The sequence below is a fragment of the Bufo bufo genome, chromosome 4 (genome assembly GCF_905171765.1).
Source record: "Bufo bufo chromosome 4, aBufBuf1.1, whole genome shotgun sequence".
Classification (NCBI taxonomy): Eukaryota; Metazoa; Chordata; class Amphibia; order Anura; family Bufonidae; genus Bufo; species Bufo bufo.
This window is the reverse complement of record NC_053392.1, coordinates 448768373-448790221: the sequence shown is the minus strand read 5'-3', so window position 1 is coordinate 448790221 and position 21849 is coordinate 448768373. Positions and strand designations below refer to the sequence as shown.

At 42.0% G+C, this 21849-nt stretch overlaps 1 protein-coding gene across 2 annotated transcripts in view; it reads left to right on the top strand.

The window, feature by feature from the left end:
- The window catches only part of GALNT2 (polypeptide N-acetylgalactosaminyltransferase 2), a 121835-nt gene extending 116795 nt beyond the window's left edge, over window positions 1–5040 (top strand). For both annotated transcript variants that reach the window (XM_040429407.1, XM_040429406.1), the window contains 3 exons: window positions 1368–1494; window positions 3296–3415; window positions 4206–5040. In XM_040429407.1, coding sequence (XP_040285341.1) covers window positions 1368–1494; window positions 3296–3415; window positions 4206–4361 — 403 coding nt within the window. In that variant the 3' untranslated portion in view covers window positions 4362–5040. The remainder of the gene's footprint in view (window positions 1–1367; window positions 1495–3295; window positions 3416–4205) is intronic.
- The last annotated feature ends 16809 nt before the right edge of the window (window positions 5041–21849 follow it).

The following is a 21849-nucleotide window of genomic DNA, read 5'->3' as shown; positions in this document are numbered from 1 at the left end:
CAAGATGGGTGGTGACCATGGCGGCCATTTTGAAGTCGGCCATTTTGAATCCAACTTTTGTTTTTTCAATAGGAAGAGGGTCATGTGACACATCAAACTTATTGGGAATTTCACAAGAAAAACAATGGTGTGCTTGGTTTTAACGTAACTTTATTCTTTCATGAGTTATTTACAAGTTTCTGACCACTTATAAAATGTCTTCAATGTGCTGCCCATTGTGTTAGATTGTCAATGCAACCCTCACTCTTCACACACTGATAGCAACACCGCAGGAGAAATGCTAGCACAGGCTTCCAGTATCCGTAGTTTCAGGTGCTGCACATCTTGTATCATCTGAAGGCAATCGTCTATGCTGTGAAGATACGAGATGTGCAGCACCTGAAACTACGGATACTGGAAGCCTGTGCTAGCATTTCTCCTGCGGTGTTGCTATCAGTGTGTGAAGAGTGGGAGAAAAGGGTTGCATTGACAATCTAACACAATGGAAGTTAATATCACCAACCATTCCCATTTTATTAAGGTGTATCCATATAAATGGCCCACCCTATATATACAGATGTATGCAATAAATGGGGCATAGATACATATATTTGCATAATACTCCTTCCCTCTACATGTATATTTTTTTCATTCTGTTGTATCATTATGGACTATTTTGTCAAGCCCATTACATAAAATCTAAAAATCTAATTCCACTATAATGAACCTTGAACTCTGTTTAGAACACAGGCTACAGGTTTTCTTTAAATGTATGTACTCTTTCATAGGCTGAAGGGCGGCTTGTAGTAAGATATTCTGATGCTGAGAATACTGTAGGACCTTACTGTGTACCCAATATATATCTTCAGTCTTAGGCTACTTTCACACTCGCGTTTTGTGCGGATCCATCATGGACTAATCCGTTCAGATAATACAACCGTCTGCATCCGCTCTGAACGTATCGGTTTATATTATCTTTAACATGGCCAAGACGGATCCGTCTTGAACACCATTGATAGAAAACGGTTCCGTCCTCCATTGACTATTGTGTCAGTGAAAACTGATCCGTCCCCATTGACTTACATTGTGTGCCAGGACGGATCTTTTTGGCTCCGTTTCATCGGACGGACACCAAAACGCTGCAAGCAGCATTTTGGTGTCAGTCTCCGAAGCAAAATGGAGACTGGACTGATGCATTCTGAGCAAATCCTTTTCCATTCAGAATGCATTAGAATGCAAACTGATCCGTTTTGGACCGCATGTGAGAGCCCTGAACGGATCTAACAAACGGAAAGCCAAAACGCGAGTGTGAAAGTAGACTTAGTCTTAGTTTATACAGGTACCTACATGTTTTAGAACCCTTTATAAAATGTATTCTGCTTCTCCAGAGTTCCTGACCATCAAGATATTGCATTTGGAGCTTTGCAGCAAGGTACAAACTGCCTTGATACACTTGGTCATTTTGCAGATGGAGTTGTTGGTGTTTATGAGTGCCATAATGCTGGCGGCAATCAGGTAAGTGTAAAAAGTATTATTCTATTGTAGTTTTTAGTTTCAATAGAATATGCCATAAATGTCTGATACTGGACATACCACGAGGAAGCCCTATGCCAAGCACTGCCAATGAGGAAAAGTTTAGACCTTCTATTAACAGTGTAAATAGCAAAGATACCTTCATCAGGTATCAGGGTTGTGGAATGCCTGATGAATGCACTAGTTCCGTCCCAAAACGAGTTCTATTTTGCATTGTCAATAAAAGGTCAAAGAGAACACACTTCCAGACTCTTCATCATTGGTCTTGTTTGAAAGCTGACAATCTAGGCAAGACCAGAATCACAGCATCAGCCTATATAGGGACATATAGCCTTTAGAAATCGGTTTGGAAATTATAGCAGTTGAAGGCAGGTTCAGCTTTGAAACAAGGCCAGGCCCACATCTCTTCCTGCTACAAAACCCAAGATCTAAGGCTTTAAAGCAGCCCTTCCCCCTTCAGCTGGCTGTGATCTCAGCCAGCCTGGGGGACCAGTTGGGGAGCTGACTGATTTCAGGAGAGAAAAAAATATCCTCTTGTGCCCCCCACGAGGATGGTAACTTGGACGTCAGGCCATGTTACTCATCCCCCTCTCTTCCATCAATCAGACCGCATACTTAGGCTACATGCACACGACCATTGTTTTGGTCCGCATCCGAGCCGCATTCACTTCAATGGGGCTGCAAAATATGCAGACAGCACTCCGTGTGCTGTCTGCATCCTTTGCTCCGCTCTGTGGTCCGCAAAAAAATAAATAACCTGTCCTATTCTTGTCCGTTTTGACTTTTTTTTCCTGGAAAGGAGTGAAGATGAGCGATTGCCCATCTAATAATTAGGCCATTTATTGACACTATGACCCAGACATTTACCAGCAGCCAGATCATTTTGGCAAATAAGTCACACCGAACACTTGTACCCCTCCGCACGTAAACATCAATAAGGTTTCCATTTTACTCTGTTCCTTCTGTTTATAGCCAATATTTACCAGACAATATGCAGACCACTAGTGATAACTGTTACATGCTACGGTAATGACGATAACGATTATCACTAGCGAGTAATTGAATATATTAGCCCTCACATGGTTATGTCAAAAAAATAAAAATGTTCGGGGTCTGAGGAGGTGAGAGCTGCATTAAGGCTACTTTCACACTAGCGTTCGGGGCTCCGCTTGTGAGTTCCGTTTGAAGGGGCTCACAAGCGGCCCCGAACGGATCCGTCCAGCCCTAATGCATTCTGAATGGATGCGGATCCGCTCAGAATGCATCAGTCTGGCTCCGTTTGTCCTCCGCTCAGCAGGCGGACACCTGAACGCAGCTTGCAGCGTTCAGGTGTCCGCCTGGCCGTGCGGAGGCAAACGGATCCGTCCAGACTTACAATGGAAGTCAATGGGGACGGATCCGTTTGAAGTTGACACAGTATGGCTCAATTTTCAAACGGATCCGTCTCCCATTCACTTTCAATGTAAAGTCAAAACGGATCCGTTTGCATTATCATGAACAAAAAAAAAAAAAAAAATTTTTTTTTTTTTTTCATGGTAATGCAAACGGATCCGTTCTGAACGGATCTAAACGTTTGCATTAAAGGTGCGGATCCGTCTGGGCACATACCAGACGGATCCGACCTAAACGCAGGTGTGAAAGTAGCCTTACATGTATGGGGACATGGAATGACTGCTACGAATGCTTCTTCCCGATAATTGCCCTGATCATTTCCCCATGTAAAGGCACCCCCAACAGCAGCCATAGTTTTCAGATTGCTGTTCCAATTTCCCTTTCATTTCAGGAATGGGCTTTAACAAAGGATAAATCTGTGAAGCATATGGATCTTTGTCTTACTGTTGTGGAAAGAGCACCAGGTTCACTTATAAAACTTCAAGGCTGCAGAGAAAATGACAGCAGACAAGTAAGAGCTCAGTTTGTATTTTGGGGTTATGTAGGCAGTCTATATTGATGACCTGTCCTCAGATATTGCTGACCTATTCTGAGGATAGGTCATCAATATAGACTGCCTTAAGATGACCCTTAGGGGTCCCAGCAGTGAGATATTAAAATAGTGACATTTAAAACTAATGCTTAGCGATTACACATTTTTACTACAGTTTTAAGTGAATTGACTGGGGAGGACTATTAATTTCTCCCACCAATGATAAACTGATCATGGGGGGTGTTTTTTGGGGGGTTTAGGGAAGCAGCTGTGGTACTGATTTTCATTGCTGCATGAGAAATGCATGTTTCCCAGAAGAATTAATAAGTATTCTGTATAATGCACAGCCAAGCCAGTCAGTCTTTTTAATGGTTCTCCACTATTGCTGGACAGAGTTCTACAAGGTTAACAACCTATTTAGGAGTAAAATGAAAATATATTTTTGGTGCACATGTATTATATTCCCTCCCAATGCATGCTTTATACCTTGGGCTTTACTACAGCCAAGATCTCTTTGCCCCCTTCAGACCAGCTACAGTTTTGTTGGTAGTGCCAGTTAGCAAAGTTTCATTTTTGAACCCCACTCTTTTGTAGTACTTGCATATGTTTTCAATTTAACGAAAGCTCATAGAAGGCAGGATTCATGATTACCATTTTCAACAGTTCTTCTAAATAGTCTTAACTTCCCTTTCTTCAACTATGTGAAATCATAAATGGATACTATTATCTGTGGTATTTTCTTATTTTTCTATGTTTTATTTTATTTTAGAAATGGGAGCAAATTGAAAACAACTCCAAATTGAGGCATGTCGGAAGTAACTTTTGCCTAGACAGTCGAAATGCCAAAACCGGTGGTCTAACAGTAGAAGCTTGCAGTCCTTCTTTATCTCAGCAGTGGAAGTTTTCACTCAATCTACAACAGTAGAAGTCTCAAATGTTGGAATAATGGGTGGGGGAATGACCATAATTTCATGGACATAAATTATGAATGCATTGCAGATGTATATGTTAAACATTCTGCGGATTTATATACCTCAGTATTCCATCTTGGCTTGGATTTTAGAAGAACAATGAGTGTGAGAGAGATCAAAACAAGGGCCTTCTACAAGTCTGTGTTGTATGAGAAGTATTTAAATGTTGCACATAGAGGTCCAGCCCCCCAAACAGGATAAACTGCAGAACTTTCTACTTTAGAATACGCAGGAATGGAGGTATACACTTGAAAAGATCAAGGAATGGAACATCATATCTATCTGTTCGTGTGTGTAAGAAATAGGTTCCCATGGACACACAGTTTGTTTGGTTGCTCTTGCTTTTATTCCCCCATTTCAATATTTCAGCGCTAAAAAGTGTCAAAGTGTTCATGCAATGTTTGTTTCATTTTCTCTTCATGTCTGTGTTCCTTAAGGGCCCATCCACATGTCCGTAGAATTGGTCTGGATCCTTTTCGCAACGTTGCGAAACGAATCCGCACCCATTCATTCTCTATGGGGCCAGAATAGATGCGGACAGCACACAATGTGCTGTCCGCATCCGCACATCCGGAGCGTGGCCCCGATCTTCCGGTCCGCGGCTTCCGAAAAATATAGAACATGTTCTATTCTTGTCCGCAATTGCGGACAAGAATAGGCAGTTCTATGGGGGTGCTGGCCTGGTGTATTGCGGATCCGCAATACACTAAGGACCTGTGAATGGACCCTTATTGGAATGGGTACTTTATCACAAACAAAAACCATTACAAGACCGAAGCAATGCAATAGCCCTTTGGAAGGTGTGGGAAATACTGTTAGGGTTGCAGATCTGAACACTGAAAATGTTTTATGTTGCGTGTCACTTAACTTTTATTAAAATAAGATCTAAAGTACTGATTAGCGATGTTGCAGGAAGATGTTTTCTATTGAGTTGAACTTTGAATGTATGTGCATTCAGTTGTGTTGAGGTAAGTTTATATTTTTTAATGGTATTAACCATAGAGTTCAGTAAAAACTGTCTTTCTAACTAGTCTACGGATCAAAATTACAAGTCCATTGTACAGAAAAATGCAAGGCATTACTATATACCATTTTCTTACACCCCTTCCCCCCCCTGCTTAGCTCTTTTAATCAAAATGGACCCTGAAGGATAACGTGTATAATTAGATATTTAAAAAACTAGATAAGTTATTTGGGGGTACTATAAGATGTATTGCCAGTCATGAGTGCAGTTATTTATTTTTGTAAAAATTTTTACATCCTCATGCTCTTTATTATTCATTTATGCTGCAATTACCATCTGTCATTAGTGTCATATATATATTTTTTTTTTAACAAAGGCACCGAGTGACAAGGGCCTATTGTTTGTAATAATTTTTCACATTTTTGTACAGTGCCTGTTGTGTTATGCACTTTACAGTGGTCACAGTCGAAGTTTGGGGGGGGGGGGAAGAGTAGGAGATTTATTTAAAAAAAAAATTTAAATGTCAACTACAACCTGCTGGGCTGTGTTTTTAGTTCAGTATGAAGCCTGCATCTTAGAATTTGACATCAGTTACATCACAAGTTACTCAACGCTGAGGTAGGCACAGATAGATAATGAATGAACCTTCGGTTGTCCATTTTCGCTTCAACTTGCCAGTGCTGCTAAGTTGTGCATAAACGTAATATAGCTGTGAACACTCATTCACTCAAAACTCACTCCCCCAACCTCCTAAATATGCATGCTCAGAGCAGCCAAGCATGCATGGTTACTACCTTATGGGTGGGTGATGAGCACCTGCTAGAAACCTGGAAACGTGTTCAATCTCCCCCCCACAGTAGCAGATGTGTATAATGGTCAGGCTGTTCCCACTGATTGATTAGATTGTCAACTGATTTGCCCAGTGAGTGGGCAGCTTTCAATATTTCATCTACAAAATTGTTGGAAATCAAAGCACTCCCAATAGCTTTGTGTGGTGTGGCATTAGCCACTTTTTATCTGTCCTATATACTGTTTTATCTTTAATATTTGTATGTCGTTCTTGACCAGGACAATAATTTTATAATGATTACTAATGAATGTTATTTACAGGGCCTGTGCATAAGTTTGTTTTATCCAATCTGTTTGGAGAGATTAGCCAGCCATTAGTTAATATTTTTCTATTCCAAAAGGATGCAGTCACACACTACATTTTCAGATTTTTAGGTTATCATAATGTAGCTGGGTGACATGTACTGAAGTTTAATATATGATTTATATTTCCAGCAAATGGTTTTTATTTTATACATGTTCCTCACATTTGGGTAATTTTGGTTGGCATTAATCTTTTGAATTGACTGTAATTTACAGGAGCTTCCAAATAATAGACTTGTGACAGTCAGGTGGCAGGCCGGAACCCTGTAGAATGTTGCTGCATTGGCTTGAGCAGTCCAGAATTTATAAACCTCTGTCAGATATCTGGAATGCTTAAAGGGTTGTTCAGGATCCTAAACATGTGATTTAATAGCATGTTTAATCTCCATGCTCCTGCTGCGCCCCATTATTTACAGCCTGGACTTCCAGGTTGTGGGCGTAGATGAGCTTCTGCCACAACATTTCCCATAGAGCTATGTGCAAGATCAGCCAGAAATGTAAACGAACACTACACCTTTCCCTGAGCTGAAAATGATGCCCACTACACCCTCCATCATCCTCTTCCTGCTTCCTCCTAGTCTTTCCTCCCACACAGCCTTAATATGACAAGCAGTGTTCTCCATGTGCCCTGCTTGTGGATTGAGAGCATCAACCAGCCCATTCCAAGATCACATGGGTCTGACATCATGACCATTCAGGCATGGATTCTGACGGAGGCCTGGTTGTGATGTCAGAGGAACTACAGTATCCAACAGAGGAACATGACCACTCTCCCGATCTCCGAAATGAGACAGAAAAAGTAGTGCAAGTACAATAGTAAGCTGCATGAGAAGCACAAGGAAAAATGTATACCTGGATAACCCCTTTACGCTTTCAAAAGCATTTAATTATAGTAAATCTCTCTACTTAATATACACTATTTTAAGCGAGATGATTCCTTTAGATGTCTCGGATGTTTACATGATATCATGTGCCAAAGTGTTTTTCTTTTGAGATTCTGATTTCAGTCTAATAAGGAAAAAACAAGCTAGACTCCCACTGCTGTGAGCAAATTTTTTAAATGTCTATTGCAATGCATTCTTATTATTTCAGATATAACAATGACATAATGACCAGTTTTTTTTATATACTTATGTTTTTTTGAAGACTATTCTCTTAACTGGCTATAGTAATACAACGGTGTCTGTTGTACAGGGCCTGTATGTGTTCATTTTATAAATTCAAAGCATCATTGAAAATTCTTTAACTTAAAAGAAAATAAATTCTTTATAGATAATAAATTGTGTTCACGTATTTTACTTAATTACTCAGATTTTATTTGATGGGTATTGTGTATTTCATTTTGTAATTTAGTAAATGTTATTCATGTTTCAAACTAATTGCTCACCCTATGAATAATGAACTTAATTACATTAATTTAGGTAAAATCCATTTTTCTAAATGTTGCACTCTAAATCATCTTTGGGATTTCTGTCTTATGGCGAACTACTTACCAGTAAATATTATAAATTCAATATATTTTTCTTTCTGATGGGCATAAATAAAATCTTTGTTTACAGAAATATTTAGCAAATTAACTGCATTAACCTTAATATTTGAACCACAGGAGTATCTGAATAGCTTGCATTTTTGTGCTGGGAAAGCTGGCTTGTTGGTGCAATATCGGTTGTTTAAAAGCAGTGGAAGCCATATTACTTCAGGCATTCTGAAATTAATTATGCCTGTGAGTCCTTGGGAAACTTCATAATATAGTAGGTTTTATATACAAGCCTCCTTTCTGAAATATATATAATAAGGAAAAAATGAAAGTTTCAGGGGACATTTATCAAGACTGTTATGCCAGTCTTATCGCATGAAAAAGGTGCAAGTGATATTACGTGCAACTTTACCTGCACAACCTTGCAACTTTTTTTTATTAAATCAAATAATTTTTATTAAACTTTATTTAAAAATTATACAAACATTAGGGACTCGGATAGCTCAAATAGCATTACATCAAGAGATGAAAATTACCTATATAGCTGGTAGCTGAGTCCCAGAACCCCCAACCCCCTTTGAAGAGATGGTTATGCGAATCCTACCATGAATACTATACCCCGCCACAGCTAGCGTTACATATCCAACATGTCCAGGTCTCACCAGTATCCATATTCAATTAGGGCACCCCCTCCACTCTCCATAACACCTTGTCTAGTTCCCTTACATAGCGAGTCCCCAAACATGGACGACTATCCAAGCACTCGACCCCAACTGCCCCTGACCACCACGAGGGGAGTCGAGACATGCCGGGGAGGAGAGGAAAGGAGGTTGTGAACGAATCCAATGTTGGGCTATTAGCTTCCGGCCTGGAATAGCAAGCGTTTACTATGGTTTGTAATATCTAACATTCCTAGGACGCAGGCTCTAGGATTGGATGGCACTCTGTGGTATACATCCTTTATATTTCGTAGCACACCAGACCAGAAGTTCGAATAGCCTTGCACGCTCCCAGAACATATGTAATATAGACGCAGGACCCATTCCACACCACGGGCAGGAGGAGTCATAACTAGCCCCAATTTTAAATAGGAAGGATGGGGTCCTGTATACTCTGTGGACCAGCAATAGTTGAGACATGCGATGACCGTCGCAGACTGATAGCTACGTCGTTAGTGCCAGTACCTCATTCTGCTGCTCTACTGATATATAGCCGACATCTTTCTTCCATTTCTGTCTGACCGGAAGTGTCTCCTCTCCCAAAGTCTTTGTGAGAAGGTTCCTATATATTAGAGAGATTAACCCCTTTGTAGAGGTCCTAGTGGAATCTGCTGCATAATTGGAACCACTTCACAGGTTACCGAGATGGATTTTGCTTGTGCCTGGAATGCATGTCTCAGCTGTAAAAATTGATAGAAGGCAGTAGGAGGAAGGGCAAACTCATCCCTAATTTGTTCAGATGACTTAATCTCCCCATCCCTCTGAAGTTGATACAAAAATACCACTCCTTTCTCTTCCCATGGGGAGAACCCTTCCAGGCGGAATATTTCAGATAGCTGAGGATTTCTCCACAATGGAGTAACCTGAGTGAAACCTTTTATGGACAGCAGATCTCGGCATTTGCACCACACCTTGCAGATTAAATTAATTGTAGGCAATCCTGCAACCTCAGTGGAGAGGTCCCCCTGTTCCAGCAAATCTATAGGGGATTTGTATCCTATAACGCAGGCTACTAGTTTTGCTGATGTATTCTCCCCAGGAGCCTATCTCCAGCCCCTCAGATGTTGCAACTGACAAACAATACAGCCAAGGATTGGAATAGATAATCCCCCTGAATCCTTTCCCCTCTGCAAGGTTTGCAATTTAATCCTAGCTGTTTTTTTTTTTACACCAAATCAAGCTTCTAATCAGACCTTGTATATAAAAACAATCCACACTGGGAAGTTATGCAGAACGTACATGGATTACTTCTGCCCACTTCAGTCATTGACAAAATTAATGCATGGTGCAAACTGCCAATCATACTATTTAGAAGCGGATCAATGTTATCTTTCACATGGCCGATATCTAACGAAACCAGGGGGAGTTGGATCCAGTGGGAACAGAATAGATTTATTCCAATTTATTCGGAGACCAGCTTTTTCACCGAAATCATGTATGAGGGACATTATGGGACCAAGTGATCCCTCTAAATCCTCTATGTATACTAGCATGTCATCCGCATATAGGGAGACATGTTCTTTACTAGCACCCACTGGAAACTCCACAATTTGCCTAATGACCTAAGCAGGCATGCAAGCGGTTCAATTACTATAGCAAAGAGTAGAGGAGAAAGGGGGCAGCCTTGTTGGTTGCCTCTTTTCAGCTCAAAAACTTCGGAAGTACTGCCATTTGCCCTAATCCTAGCCACAGGACATTGATACAGCGATTGAACCCAGGAAATAAAGTTATTGCGAAAGCCCATAACCCTCAATACCTCCCACAAATATTGCCATTCAACACTATCGAAGGCTTTAGCCGCATCAAGGGATAGTATAGCCCAATTCCTGACCGCCTCTGAATAATAAGAAATTGCCACCTGCGGTTAACTGATGTAGATTTATCAGGCAAAAAACCTGCTTGGTCACCATGATAGTCGGGATTACTTTTTGCAGCACTTTAGTGCGGCCACTGAGGAAGGAGACAGCAGAGTCTCTGAAACGCGTCTGGCGTGGATGACACACTTGATCCTGTGTTGCAACAACTGGCAATATGATGACAAATACCGATGAATATGACATCTAGTGAAGCGCTTCACTGAAAGGTACCTAGCAAGAGTTACAGCTTGCAGCCTGCCTGCTACAGGAAGTAGCATTGAGCCAATCTACTCCTACTACCTGTGTTTGCGTTACCTGAGACACGTGGGACGCCCAAGACACAGAGCTTACAGCTGAGAGAGCGGAACCGCTACAGCGAATACAGCTAGACACAGTACTACATCGATTAAAAGACACAGCCTATTTCACCTTCTTTACAGATTAATTCAAGCAAGGCACTATCTAATACTGCGCTCCTGTCATCAGAATACAGATAGAGGTAAGCTTACTGTTCAGTCACCCCACGTGGGACGCCACGAACGAATACTCAACCTACAAACGTGAGTACCCAATGACCTCATTATACATAGTCTGCAAAAATATCCTGAATATGTATCTTCACCAATGAATCAACAGCGGAGCAAGACATAGATACAGCATATCGATAATTCTTCTGTGTAATGTGTGGCAACTAGAAACACTGTATCAAAGACATTTACCAGGGAGACCTTTTAATAGAAGAAACAGATGAAGTTGTAAGTTTCTATTGAGTGACAGAGACTTACACAGAATTATTAATGCTTTTGGATTACCATCACCTTTTTAAACCTTACTTGTGATACACAGGCATATGCCCTTTTTCTCTTATTTTTACATTTTCTTTTTGCACTTCTTGGAATACATCAATTCCTCTCATCACTTCTTAAAGAGACACACCTGTTCCGTTCAATATTTGGTGCACGCATTAGGCCACCACAGTAGGTGATAAAAGCACCACTTTTACCTGTGGGGCATATTCTCAAGGCGTTATATGATTTGGACCTACCTCATTCTAATATATGATATACTGTATTATTGAACAGTTCACCAGTTGACCTGATATTTTATTGTTACCGATTTACTACATTTTATTCTTTTATTTTCATTTATTGTATTGCATTTCTGTGGATAACACTCATATTGATTTTATTGGACAATATTAAATGTTATATTTTATGTGAACAAATTGATTTCATGCAACTCCATCTATCAGAGTGCCCATTCACTTTTCTTTTTTTTTTATTGTATCCATTAGCCTGCCAGAACTCTCCCCAGCTTCAAAATATTTCTGCCTGAGAAAAAAGCATTTATCAGCGGTGTGCAGTAAATGTTCCTTTAAAGCTGCCTGCGCCGCTATCCAAGAAGCTTCATTCTCACAGGTAGACTCAACAAGCCGCATTTCTGCCTCCGCAACAGAGTTTTGGAGCGACTTCTGTGTATCCCTAGACTTCGTTTTATGTCTGCTAATCCGCTGTATGTACAACCTGCATAAAAGCCTTACAAGCATCCCACACAACTCTCATAGGTGCCGAACCCAAATTATTAGCAAATAATCCCAGTAATTCACTCATGATACCCTCCCCACTGTCCACCAGCTGCAGCCAGAAGTATAGGGGAGTGATCAGACAGGCTCCTGGGCAGATATGCAGCATTCGTTACAAAGTACAACAGATCTGATGACCCTATAGCTAAGTCAGTCATGGAGAGAGAATGCTGGGAGTTGGGGAAACAAGAGAATTGATGCACATCGGGATTTCTCCCACGCCAGACATCATATAAATCTAATTCTTGTAGTAATTTTGCAAATAACGTTTCTCTATCTGCCCCATCCATGCCCGCCGTCCCCAGCCTAAATGTAGTGAAGGGCTTGTGTTAAAATCTATTAATATGATCGGATGAGGGGAGCACCTCAATGAACGCCATTACCTCATTCAAGAGCTCACTATTATAAAGAGGAGGAATATACACTGCAACGAGGATAAAAGAAAAGTAGTAACAAGTGCACTGTAAGCACACATCGTCCCATAGGGTCTAGCCATGAGGAATGACAAACAAATGGGATAGATTTATTTATGAGGACACTCGTCCTCCCCGAGAGTGCGTGGATAATGTAGAATGGTATGATTGTCCCACCCAGTGTTTGTGCAGCAAGCGAGTAGTGGCAGGCACCAAATGTGTTTTGGATAGACACACAATAGGCCGCTGACATTTCTGGAGTTGTGAAAAATACCGCAGTGAGCTTTGTTGCGTCACCCAACCCCCTTACGTTCCAGCCCACAGTACTAAGCTTATCCGCCACAGTCCACGTAGTGGTATGTTGCGACAGAATAAACAGACCGCTAATCATGGGACACTTTACACATCTGTCCCTAAATCTGGACTGTTGGTGTAACCGTCTCTTTCCTAGACCCTCCCATCCCCCCCAACCGAACATAGAATTCAAACATATGGATGTCTTTCAGGTATTTGACCCATAAAAAAAGTAAAAAAAGATGACCGCAAGAAACTGTACCTAAACATGCATCAAAGTGACCCCACTAGGCTAGCTCTTATAAGGTACATTCTGCAGTGGACATCATACTAACAAAAACAGTATACAAAGGACTCCTCAACTGGACATATTCTTAGTTAAACCTGTACTAGACAGCATAGTTTCTCTAAACTGTATACATAAAAAGGAAATGGTACGACATCCCTACAGAGGGAGAGGAGAGAAACCGAGAAAAAATAATAATCAAAAGGAAGGAAAAAGATATGACACTTATCAGGCACGTCATTTGGGGTACAGGAATTTTTTTTTTTTTTTTTTTTGTGCGTACGCTGACTGTGGCCGGCACTCTTAGCGTCCGGCCACTGTTAGCGCATCGCACACCCCACCGCTGATCAACTTCGGACGGTTGATCAGCGATTTAAATAATTAATTTAAATTTTCTGCAAATTTTTTCACAATTTTTTAGTTCGTTTTTTTTTTTTTTTTTTTTTTGTTAGGTTTAGGGTGAGTTTGCGAACACCCGTGCCCACACGCACACCAAATAAAGATTTACACGCGCACACACACACACACACACACGCAGACACACACTCCCCTATGGCCCGCCGGATGTTCTCGGCCGAGGAGGCATATGCGCAGCTTGCCATCGAGTCCGAGAGTCCCAGTGAGGACGAGGATGACCCCACTTTCCTGTTGTATGCCCTTGTTCCAGTCCCTAGCCGCCAGATCCACGTCCGCTTGTGGGACCGTGCCGAAAAATCAACGCGGCCTCCCTACCTACCCCCTCCAGGTAAACTATCCCCAGGGGTGCGACCCGTGCCCTTACCACTGGAAACCTGTTGCTGGTCAGATATAAGGACAAGAGGGATGTCCTTGTACTGTCCACAATTCGTGGTAACGGTATCACCCCTGTCCCTGTGCGAGATACCACGGCAACGGTCCTCAAGCCCGATTGTATCGTTGCCTACAATCGGTATATGGGAGCAGTTGATCTCTCTCATCAAGTCCTCAAGCCATATAACGCCATGCACAAAACCCGGGCATGGTACAAAAAAGTTGCGGTCTACTTGGTACAGAGGGACATTCCTTCAGTTCTATGAGGCAGTCCTCAAGGCCCTGATCTTTTCTGACCGGGAAAGAGCAGGCCGGAGTACCTCAGGAACTGTAGGCGCCCGGATCGTCCCTGGCCAACACTTTCCAGGTGTGGTCCCCCATGCTGGAAAGAAGGGACGGGCCCAAAAAAAGTGCAGAGTGTGTCACAGGAGGGGGATACGGAAGGACACCACTACTCAATGTGACACTTGCCCCGATCATCCGGGCCTCTGCATTATTGGTTGCTTCAGGGAGTACCACACTTCCATGGAGTACTAAATTTATATCCCAGTTTAGCCACTGACAATCGGATAAAAAACTGGTTCTCAGACTTGAGACACTAAAACTAAAATGAAAAGTTTTCAAAAATATTATTTAGTAAAACTAAAATAAATAGAAAAAAGTAGACATATAAGGTATCGCCACGTCCGTAATATTCTGCTTTATAAAAATACCCAATCCCTCAGTTGAACACAGTAAAAAAAAAAAAAAAAACGGGGCAAAATTTTTTTTGGTCACCTTACATCACAAAAATTGTAATAGCAAGCGATCAAAAAGTCATATGCCCACCAATAAAACCGTCCGCTCATCCCGCAAAAAATGAGCCCCTACCTAAGATAATCAGCTAAAAAAAAAAAAAAATGACTGACTATGGAGATACTAAAATGCTTTTTTTTTGTTAATAAAAAGATAATATAATGTAAAACATAAAAAAAAAATCAAGAAAAAAGTAGACAGATTAGGTATTGCTGTGTCCGTAAGAATCTGCTCTAAAAAAATACCCCCCCAACCCCTCAGATGAACACGGTAAAGCAAAAAAAGCAATTTTTGGGGGAAATTTTCCATTTTAACCCCTTAAGGACTCAGCCCTATTTCACCTTAAAGAGGACCTTTCACTTGTATACAAACTAAAAACCATCTATATCAGTGGGCAGAGCTGCGCCCAGGGGTCCCCCTGCACTTACTAGTATGTCTGGGCGCCGCTCCGTTCGCCCGGTATAGGCTCCGGTGTCTGCGCTCCGGTGTCTGCGCTGACTGATTTTTTGTATGAGGCGTGTCCCTTGCTGCAGCGCTGGCCAATCGCAGCGCACAGCTCATAGCCTGGCTACTTTTTTTTTGGACCCAGACCCACTTGGTTCTTGAAGATCCAGTGGGTTTGATGTCTGTATAATACAGTACAGTACACTACAGTGGGATGCGAAAGTTTGGGCAACCTTGTTAATCGTCATGATTTTCCTGTATAAATCGTTGGTTGTTATGATAAAAAATGGCAGTTAAATATATCATATAGGAGACACACACAGTGATATTTGAGAAGTTAAATGAAGTTTATTGGATTTACAGAAAGTGTGCTATAATTGTTTAAACAAAATTAGGCAGGTGCATAAATTTGGGCACCACAAAAAAGAAATGAAATCAATATTTAGTAGATCCTCCTTTTGCAGAAATGACAGCCTCTAAACGCTTCCTGTAGGTTCCAATGAGAGTCTGGATTCTGGTTGAAGGTATTTTGGACCATTCCTCTTTACAAAACATCTTTAGTTCATTCAGGTTTGATGGCTTCCGAGCATGGACAGCTCTCTTTATGTCACACCACAGATTTTCAATTATATTCAAGTCTGGGGACTGAGATGGCCATTCCAGAACGTTGTACTTGTTCCTCTGCATAAATGCCTTAGTGGATTTTGTGCAGTGTTTAGGGTCGTTGCCTTGTTGAAAGATCCAGCCCCGGCGCAGCTTCAGCTTTGTCACTGATTCCTGGACATTGGTCTCCAGAATCTGCTGATACTGAGTGGAATCCATGCGTCCCTCAACTTTGACAAGATTCCCAGTCCCTGCACTGGCCACACAGCCCCACAGCATGATGGAACCACCACCATATTTTACTGTAGGTAGCAGGTGTTTTTCTTGGAATGCTGTGTTCTTTTTTCTCCATGCATAACGCCCTCTTGTTATGGCCAAATAACTCAATTTTAGTTTCATCAGTCCACAGCACCTTATTCCAAAATGAAGCTGGCTTGTCCAAATGTGCTTTAGCCCACCTCAAGCGGCACTTTTTGTGCTGTGGGTGGAGAAAAGGCTTCCTCTGCATCACTCTCGCATACAGCATCTCCTTGTGTAAAGTGCGCCGAATGGTTGAACGATGCACAGTGACTCCATCTGCAGCAAGATGATGTTGTAGGTCTTTGGTGCTGGTCTGTGGGTTGACTCTGACTGTTCTCACCATTCGTCGCTTCTGTCTATCCGAGATTTTTCTTGGTCTGCCACTTCGAGCCTTAATTTGAACTAAACCTGTGGTCTTCCATTTTCTCAATATGTTCCTAACTGTGGAAACAGACAGCTGAAATCTCTGAGACAGCTTTATGTATCCTTCCCCTAAACCATGATGGTGAACAATCTTTGTCTTCAGGTCATTTGAGAGTTGTTTTGAGACCCCCATGTTGCTACTCTTCAGAGAAAATTAAAAGAGGAGGGAAACTTACAATTGACCCCCTTAAATACTCTTTCTCATAATTGGATTCACCTGTCTATGTAGGTCAGGGGTCACTGAGCTTACCAAGCCAATTTGAGTTCCAATAATTAGTTCTAAAGGTTTTGGAATCAATAAAATGACAACAGTGCCCAAATTTATGCACCTGCCTAATTTTGTTTAAACAATTATAGCACACTTTCTGTAAATCCAATAAACTTCATTTCACTTCTCAAATATCACTGTGTGTGTCTCCTATGTGATATATTTAACCACTTCAGCCCCCAGTGCTTAAACACCCTGAAAGACCAGGCCACTTTTTACACTTCTGACCTACACTACTTTCACCGTTTATTGCTCGGTCATGCAACTTACCACCCAAATGAATTTTACCTCCTTTTCTTCTCACTAATAGAGCTTTCATTTGGTGGTATTTCATTGCTGCTGACATTTTTACTTTTTTTGTTATTAATCGAAATTTAACGATTTTTTTGCAAAAAAATGACATTTTTCACTTTCAGTTGTAAAATTTTGCAAAAAAAACGACATCCATATAGAAATTTTGCTCTAAATTTATAGTTCTACATGTCTTTGATAAAAAAAAAATGTTTGGGTAAAAAAAAAATGGTTTGGGTAAAAGTTATAGCGTTTACAAACTATGGTACAAAAATGTGAATTTCCGCTTTTTGAAGCAGCTCTGACTTTCTGAGCACCTGTCATGTTTCCTGAGGTTCTACAATGCCCAGACAGTACAACACCCCACAAATGACCCCATTTCTGAAAGTACACACCCTAAGGTATTCGCTGATGGGCATAGTGAGTTCATAGAACTTTTTATTTTTTGTCACAAGTTAGTGGAATATGAGACTTTGTAAGAAAAAAAAAAAAAAAAAAAAATCATAAAAGTCTCATATTCCACTAACTTGTGACAAAAAATAAAAAGTTCTATGAACTCACTATGCCCATCAGCGAATACCTTGGGGTCTCTTCTTTCCAAATGGGGTCACTTGTGGGGTAGTTCTACTGCCCTGGCATTCTAGGGGCCCAAATGTGTGGTAAGGAGTTTGAAATCAAATTCTGTAAAAAATGACCAGTGAAATCCGAAAGGTGCTCTTTGGAATATGGGCCCCTTTGCCCACCTAGGCTGCAAAAAAGTGTCACACATCTGGTATCTCCGTACTCAGGAGAAGGTGGGGAATGTGTTTTGGGGTGTCATTTTATATATACCCATGCTGGGTGAGAGAAATATCTTGGCAAAAGACAACTTTTCCCATTTTTTTATACAAAGTTGTCATTTGACCAAGATATTTATCTCACCCAGCATGGGTATATGTAAAAAGACACCCCAAAACACATTCCTCAACTTCTCCTGAGTACGGGGATACCAGATGTGTGACACTTTTTTGCAGCCTAGGTGGGCAAAGGGGCCCATATTCCAAAGAGCACCTTTCGGATTTCACTCCTCATTTTTTCCTGAATTTGATTTCAAACTCCTTACCACACATTTGGGCCCCTAGAATACCAGGGCAGTATAACTACCCCACAAGTGACCCCATTTTGGAAAGAAGACACCCCAAGGTATTCCGTGAGGGGCATGGCGAGTTCCTAGAATTTTTTATTTTTTGTCACAAGTTAGTGGAAAATGATGATTTTTTTTTTAATTTTTTTTTTCATACAAAGTCTCATATTCCACAAACTTGTGACAAAAAATAAAAACTTCCATGAACTCACTATGCCCATCAGCGAATACCTTGGGGTCTCTTCTTTCCAAAATGGGGTCACTTGTGGGGTAGTTATACTGCCCTGGCATTCTAGGGGCCCAAATGTGTGGTAAGTAGGTAAATGACCTGTGAAATCCGAAAGGTGCTCTTTGGAATGTGGGCCCCTTTGCCCACCTAGGCTGCAAAAAAGTGTCACACATCTGGTATCTCTGTATTCAGGAGAAGTTGAGGAATGTGTTTTGGGGTGTCTTTTTACATATACCCATGCTGGGTGAGATAAATATCTTGGTCAAATGCCAACTTTGTATAAAAAAATGGGAAAAGTTGTCTTTTGCCAAGATATTTCTCTCACCCAGCATGGGTACATGTAAAATGACACCCCAAAACACATTCCCCAACTTCTCCCGATTACGGAGATACCAGATGTGTGACACTTTTTTGCAGCCTAGGTGGGCAAAGGGGCCCATATTCAAACTCCTTACCACACATTTGGGCCCCTAGAATGCCAGGGCAGTATAACTACCCCACAAGTGACCCCATTTTGGAAAGAAGAGACCCCAAGGTATTCGCTGATGGGCATAGTGAGTTCATGGAACTTTTTATTTTTTGTCACAAGTTAGTGGAATATGAGACTTTGTATGAAAAAAAAAAAAAAAAAAAAAATCATCATTTTCCACTAACTTGTGACAAAAAATAAAAAATTCTAGGAACTCGCCATGCCCCTCACGGAATACCTTGGGGTGTCTTCTTTCCAAAATGGGGTCACTTGTGGGGTAGTTATACTGCCCTGGCATTTTCCAGGGGCCCTAATGTGTGGTAAGTAGGTAAATGACCTGTGAAATCCTAAAGGTGCTCTTTGGAATATGGGCCCCTTTGCCCACCTTGGCTGCAAAAAAGTGTCACACATGTGGTATCGCCGTATTCAGGAGAAGTTGGGGAATGTGTTTTGGGGTGTCATTTTACATATACCCATGCTGGGTGAGAGAAATATCTTGGCAAAAGACAACTTTTCCCATTTTTTTTATACAAAGTTGGCATTTGACCAAGATATTTCTCTCACCCAGCATGGGTATATGTAAAATGACACCCCAAAACACATTCCCCAACTTCTCCTGAGTACGGCGATACCAGATGTGTGACACTTTTTTGCAGCCTAGATGCGCAAAGGTGCCCAAATTCCTTTTAGGAGGGCATTTTTAGACATTTGGACACCAGACTTCTTCTCACGCTTTGGGGCCCCTAGAATGCCAGAGCAGTATAAATACCCCACATGTGACCCCATTTTGGAAAGAAGACACCCCAAGGTATTCAATGAGGGGCATGGCGAGTTCATAGAAATTTTTTTTTTTTGGCACAAGTTAGCGGAAATTGATATTTTTAATTTTTTTCTCACAAAGTCTCCCGTTCCGCTAACTTGGGACAAAAATTTCAATCTTTCATGGACTCAATATGCCCCTCACGGAATACCTGGGGGTGTCTTCTTTCCGAAATGGGGTCACATGTGGGGTATTTATACTGCCCTGGCATTCTAGGGGCCCTAAAGCGTGAGAGAAGTCTGGAATATAAATGTCTAAAAAATTTTACGCATTTGGATTCCGTGAGGGGTAGGGTGAGTTCATGTGAGATTTTATTTTTTGACACAAGTTAGTGGAATATGAGACTTTGTAAGAAAAAAAAAAAAAATTCTGCTAACTTGGGCCAAAAAAATATCTGAATGGAGCCTTACAGAGGGGTGATCAATGACAGGGGGGTGATCAATGACAGGGGGGTGATCAATGACAGGGGGGGTTGATCAATGACAGGGGGGTTGATCAATGACAGGGGGGTTGATCAATGACAGGGGGGTTGATCAGGGAGTCTATATGGGGTGATCACCACAGTCATTGATCATGCCCCTGTAAGGCTTCATTCAGACGTCCGGATGCGTTTTGCGGATCGGATCCATCTATCAGTGCATCCGTAAAAATCATGCGGACATCTGAATGGAGCTTTACAGGGGGGTGATCAGGGAGTCTATATGGGGTGATCACCACAGTCATTGATCATGCCCCTGTAAGGCTTCATTCAGACGTCCGGATGCGTTTTGCGGATCGGATCCATCTATCAGTGCATCCGTAAAAATCATGCGGACAGCTGAATGGAGCTTTACAGGGGGGTGATCAGGGAGTCTATATGGGGTGATCACCACAGTCATTGATCACGCCCCTGTAAGGCTTCATTCAGACGTCCGGATGCGTTTTGCGGATCCGATCTATCTATCAGTGGATCCGTAAAAATCATGCGGACGTCTGAATGGAGCTTTACAGGGGGTTGATCAATGACAGGGGTGTAATCAATGACAGGGGGGGTGATCAGGGAGTCTATATGGGGTGATAACCACAGTCATTGATCATGCCCCTGTAAGGCTTCATTCAGACGTCCGGATGCGTTTTGCGGATCCGATCCATCTATCAGTGGATCCGTAAAAATCATGCGGACATCTGAATGGAGCTTTACAGGGGGGTAATCAATGACAGGGGGGTGATCAATGACAGGGGGGTGATCAGGGAGTCTATATGGGGTGATCAGGGTGATCAGGGGCTAATAAGGGGTTAATAAGTGACGGGGGGGGGTGTAGTGTAGTGTAGTGGTGCTTGGTGGGACTTTACTGAGCTACCTGTGTCCTCTGGTGGTCGATCCAAACAAATGGGACCACCAGAGGACCAGGTAGCAGGTATATTAGACGCTGTTATCAAAACAGCGTCTAATATACCTGTTAGGGGTTAAAAAAAACACATCTCCAGCCTGCCAGCGAACGATCGCCGCTGGCAGGCTGGAGATCAACTCTCTTACCTTCCGTTCCTGTGAGCGCGCGCGCCTGTGTGCGCGCGTTCACAGGAAATCTCGCCCATCGCGAGATGACGCATATATGCGTGACTCTGCGCAGGGCTGCCACCTCCGGAACGCGATCCTGCGTTAGGCGGTCCGGAGGTGGTTAACTGACATTTTTTATCGTAACAACCAACGATTTATACAGGAAAATCATGACGATTAACAAGGTTGCCCAAACTTTCGCATCCCACTGTATATAGTGTTTTGTACTGTATTTTACTTACACTTTGTCTGAACAGATCTCTGCCTTTAGCACAGATCTGTTCAGAACCATGGACAGCAGGATGCCTGAGAAGGCGTCCTGTTGCCATGGGAACCTTCCCCGTCTGCTCAGTAGTGGTCAGAACTTCGCAGACGGGGAAGGGTAAGGAGGGGAGCTGTCTGGGGGCTCTCTCCATCGGGGGCTGCAAAGGCACAGCAGCCACCCGATGGGAGAGGGAGGGAGCTCCCTCTTACTGTTAACGTTTTCCATATATCGGTCAGTACGGACCGCGGTATGGAAAGGGTTAAATGGCTGGCATCTGCACAGATGTCAGCCGCTTATACCAGGGTGTGAGCAATGTGCTGACACCCTGGTATACCCACTGAAC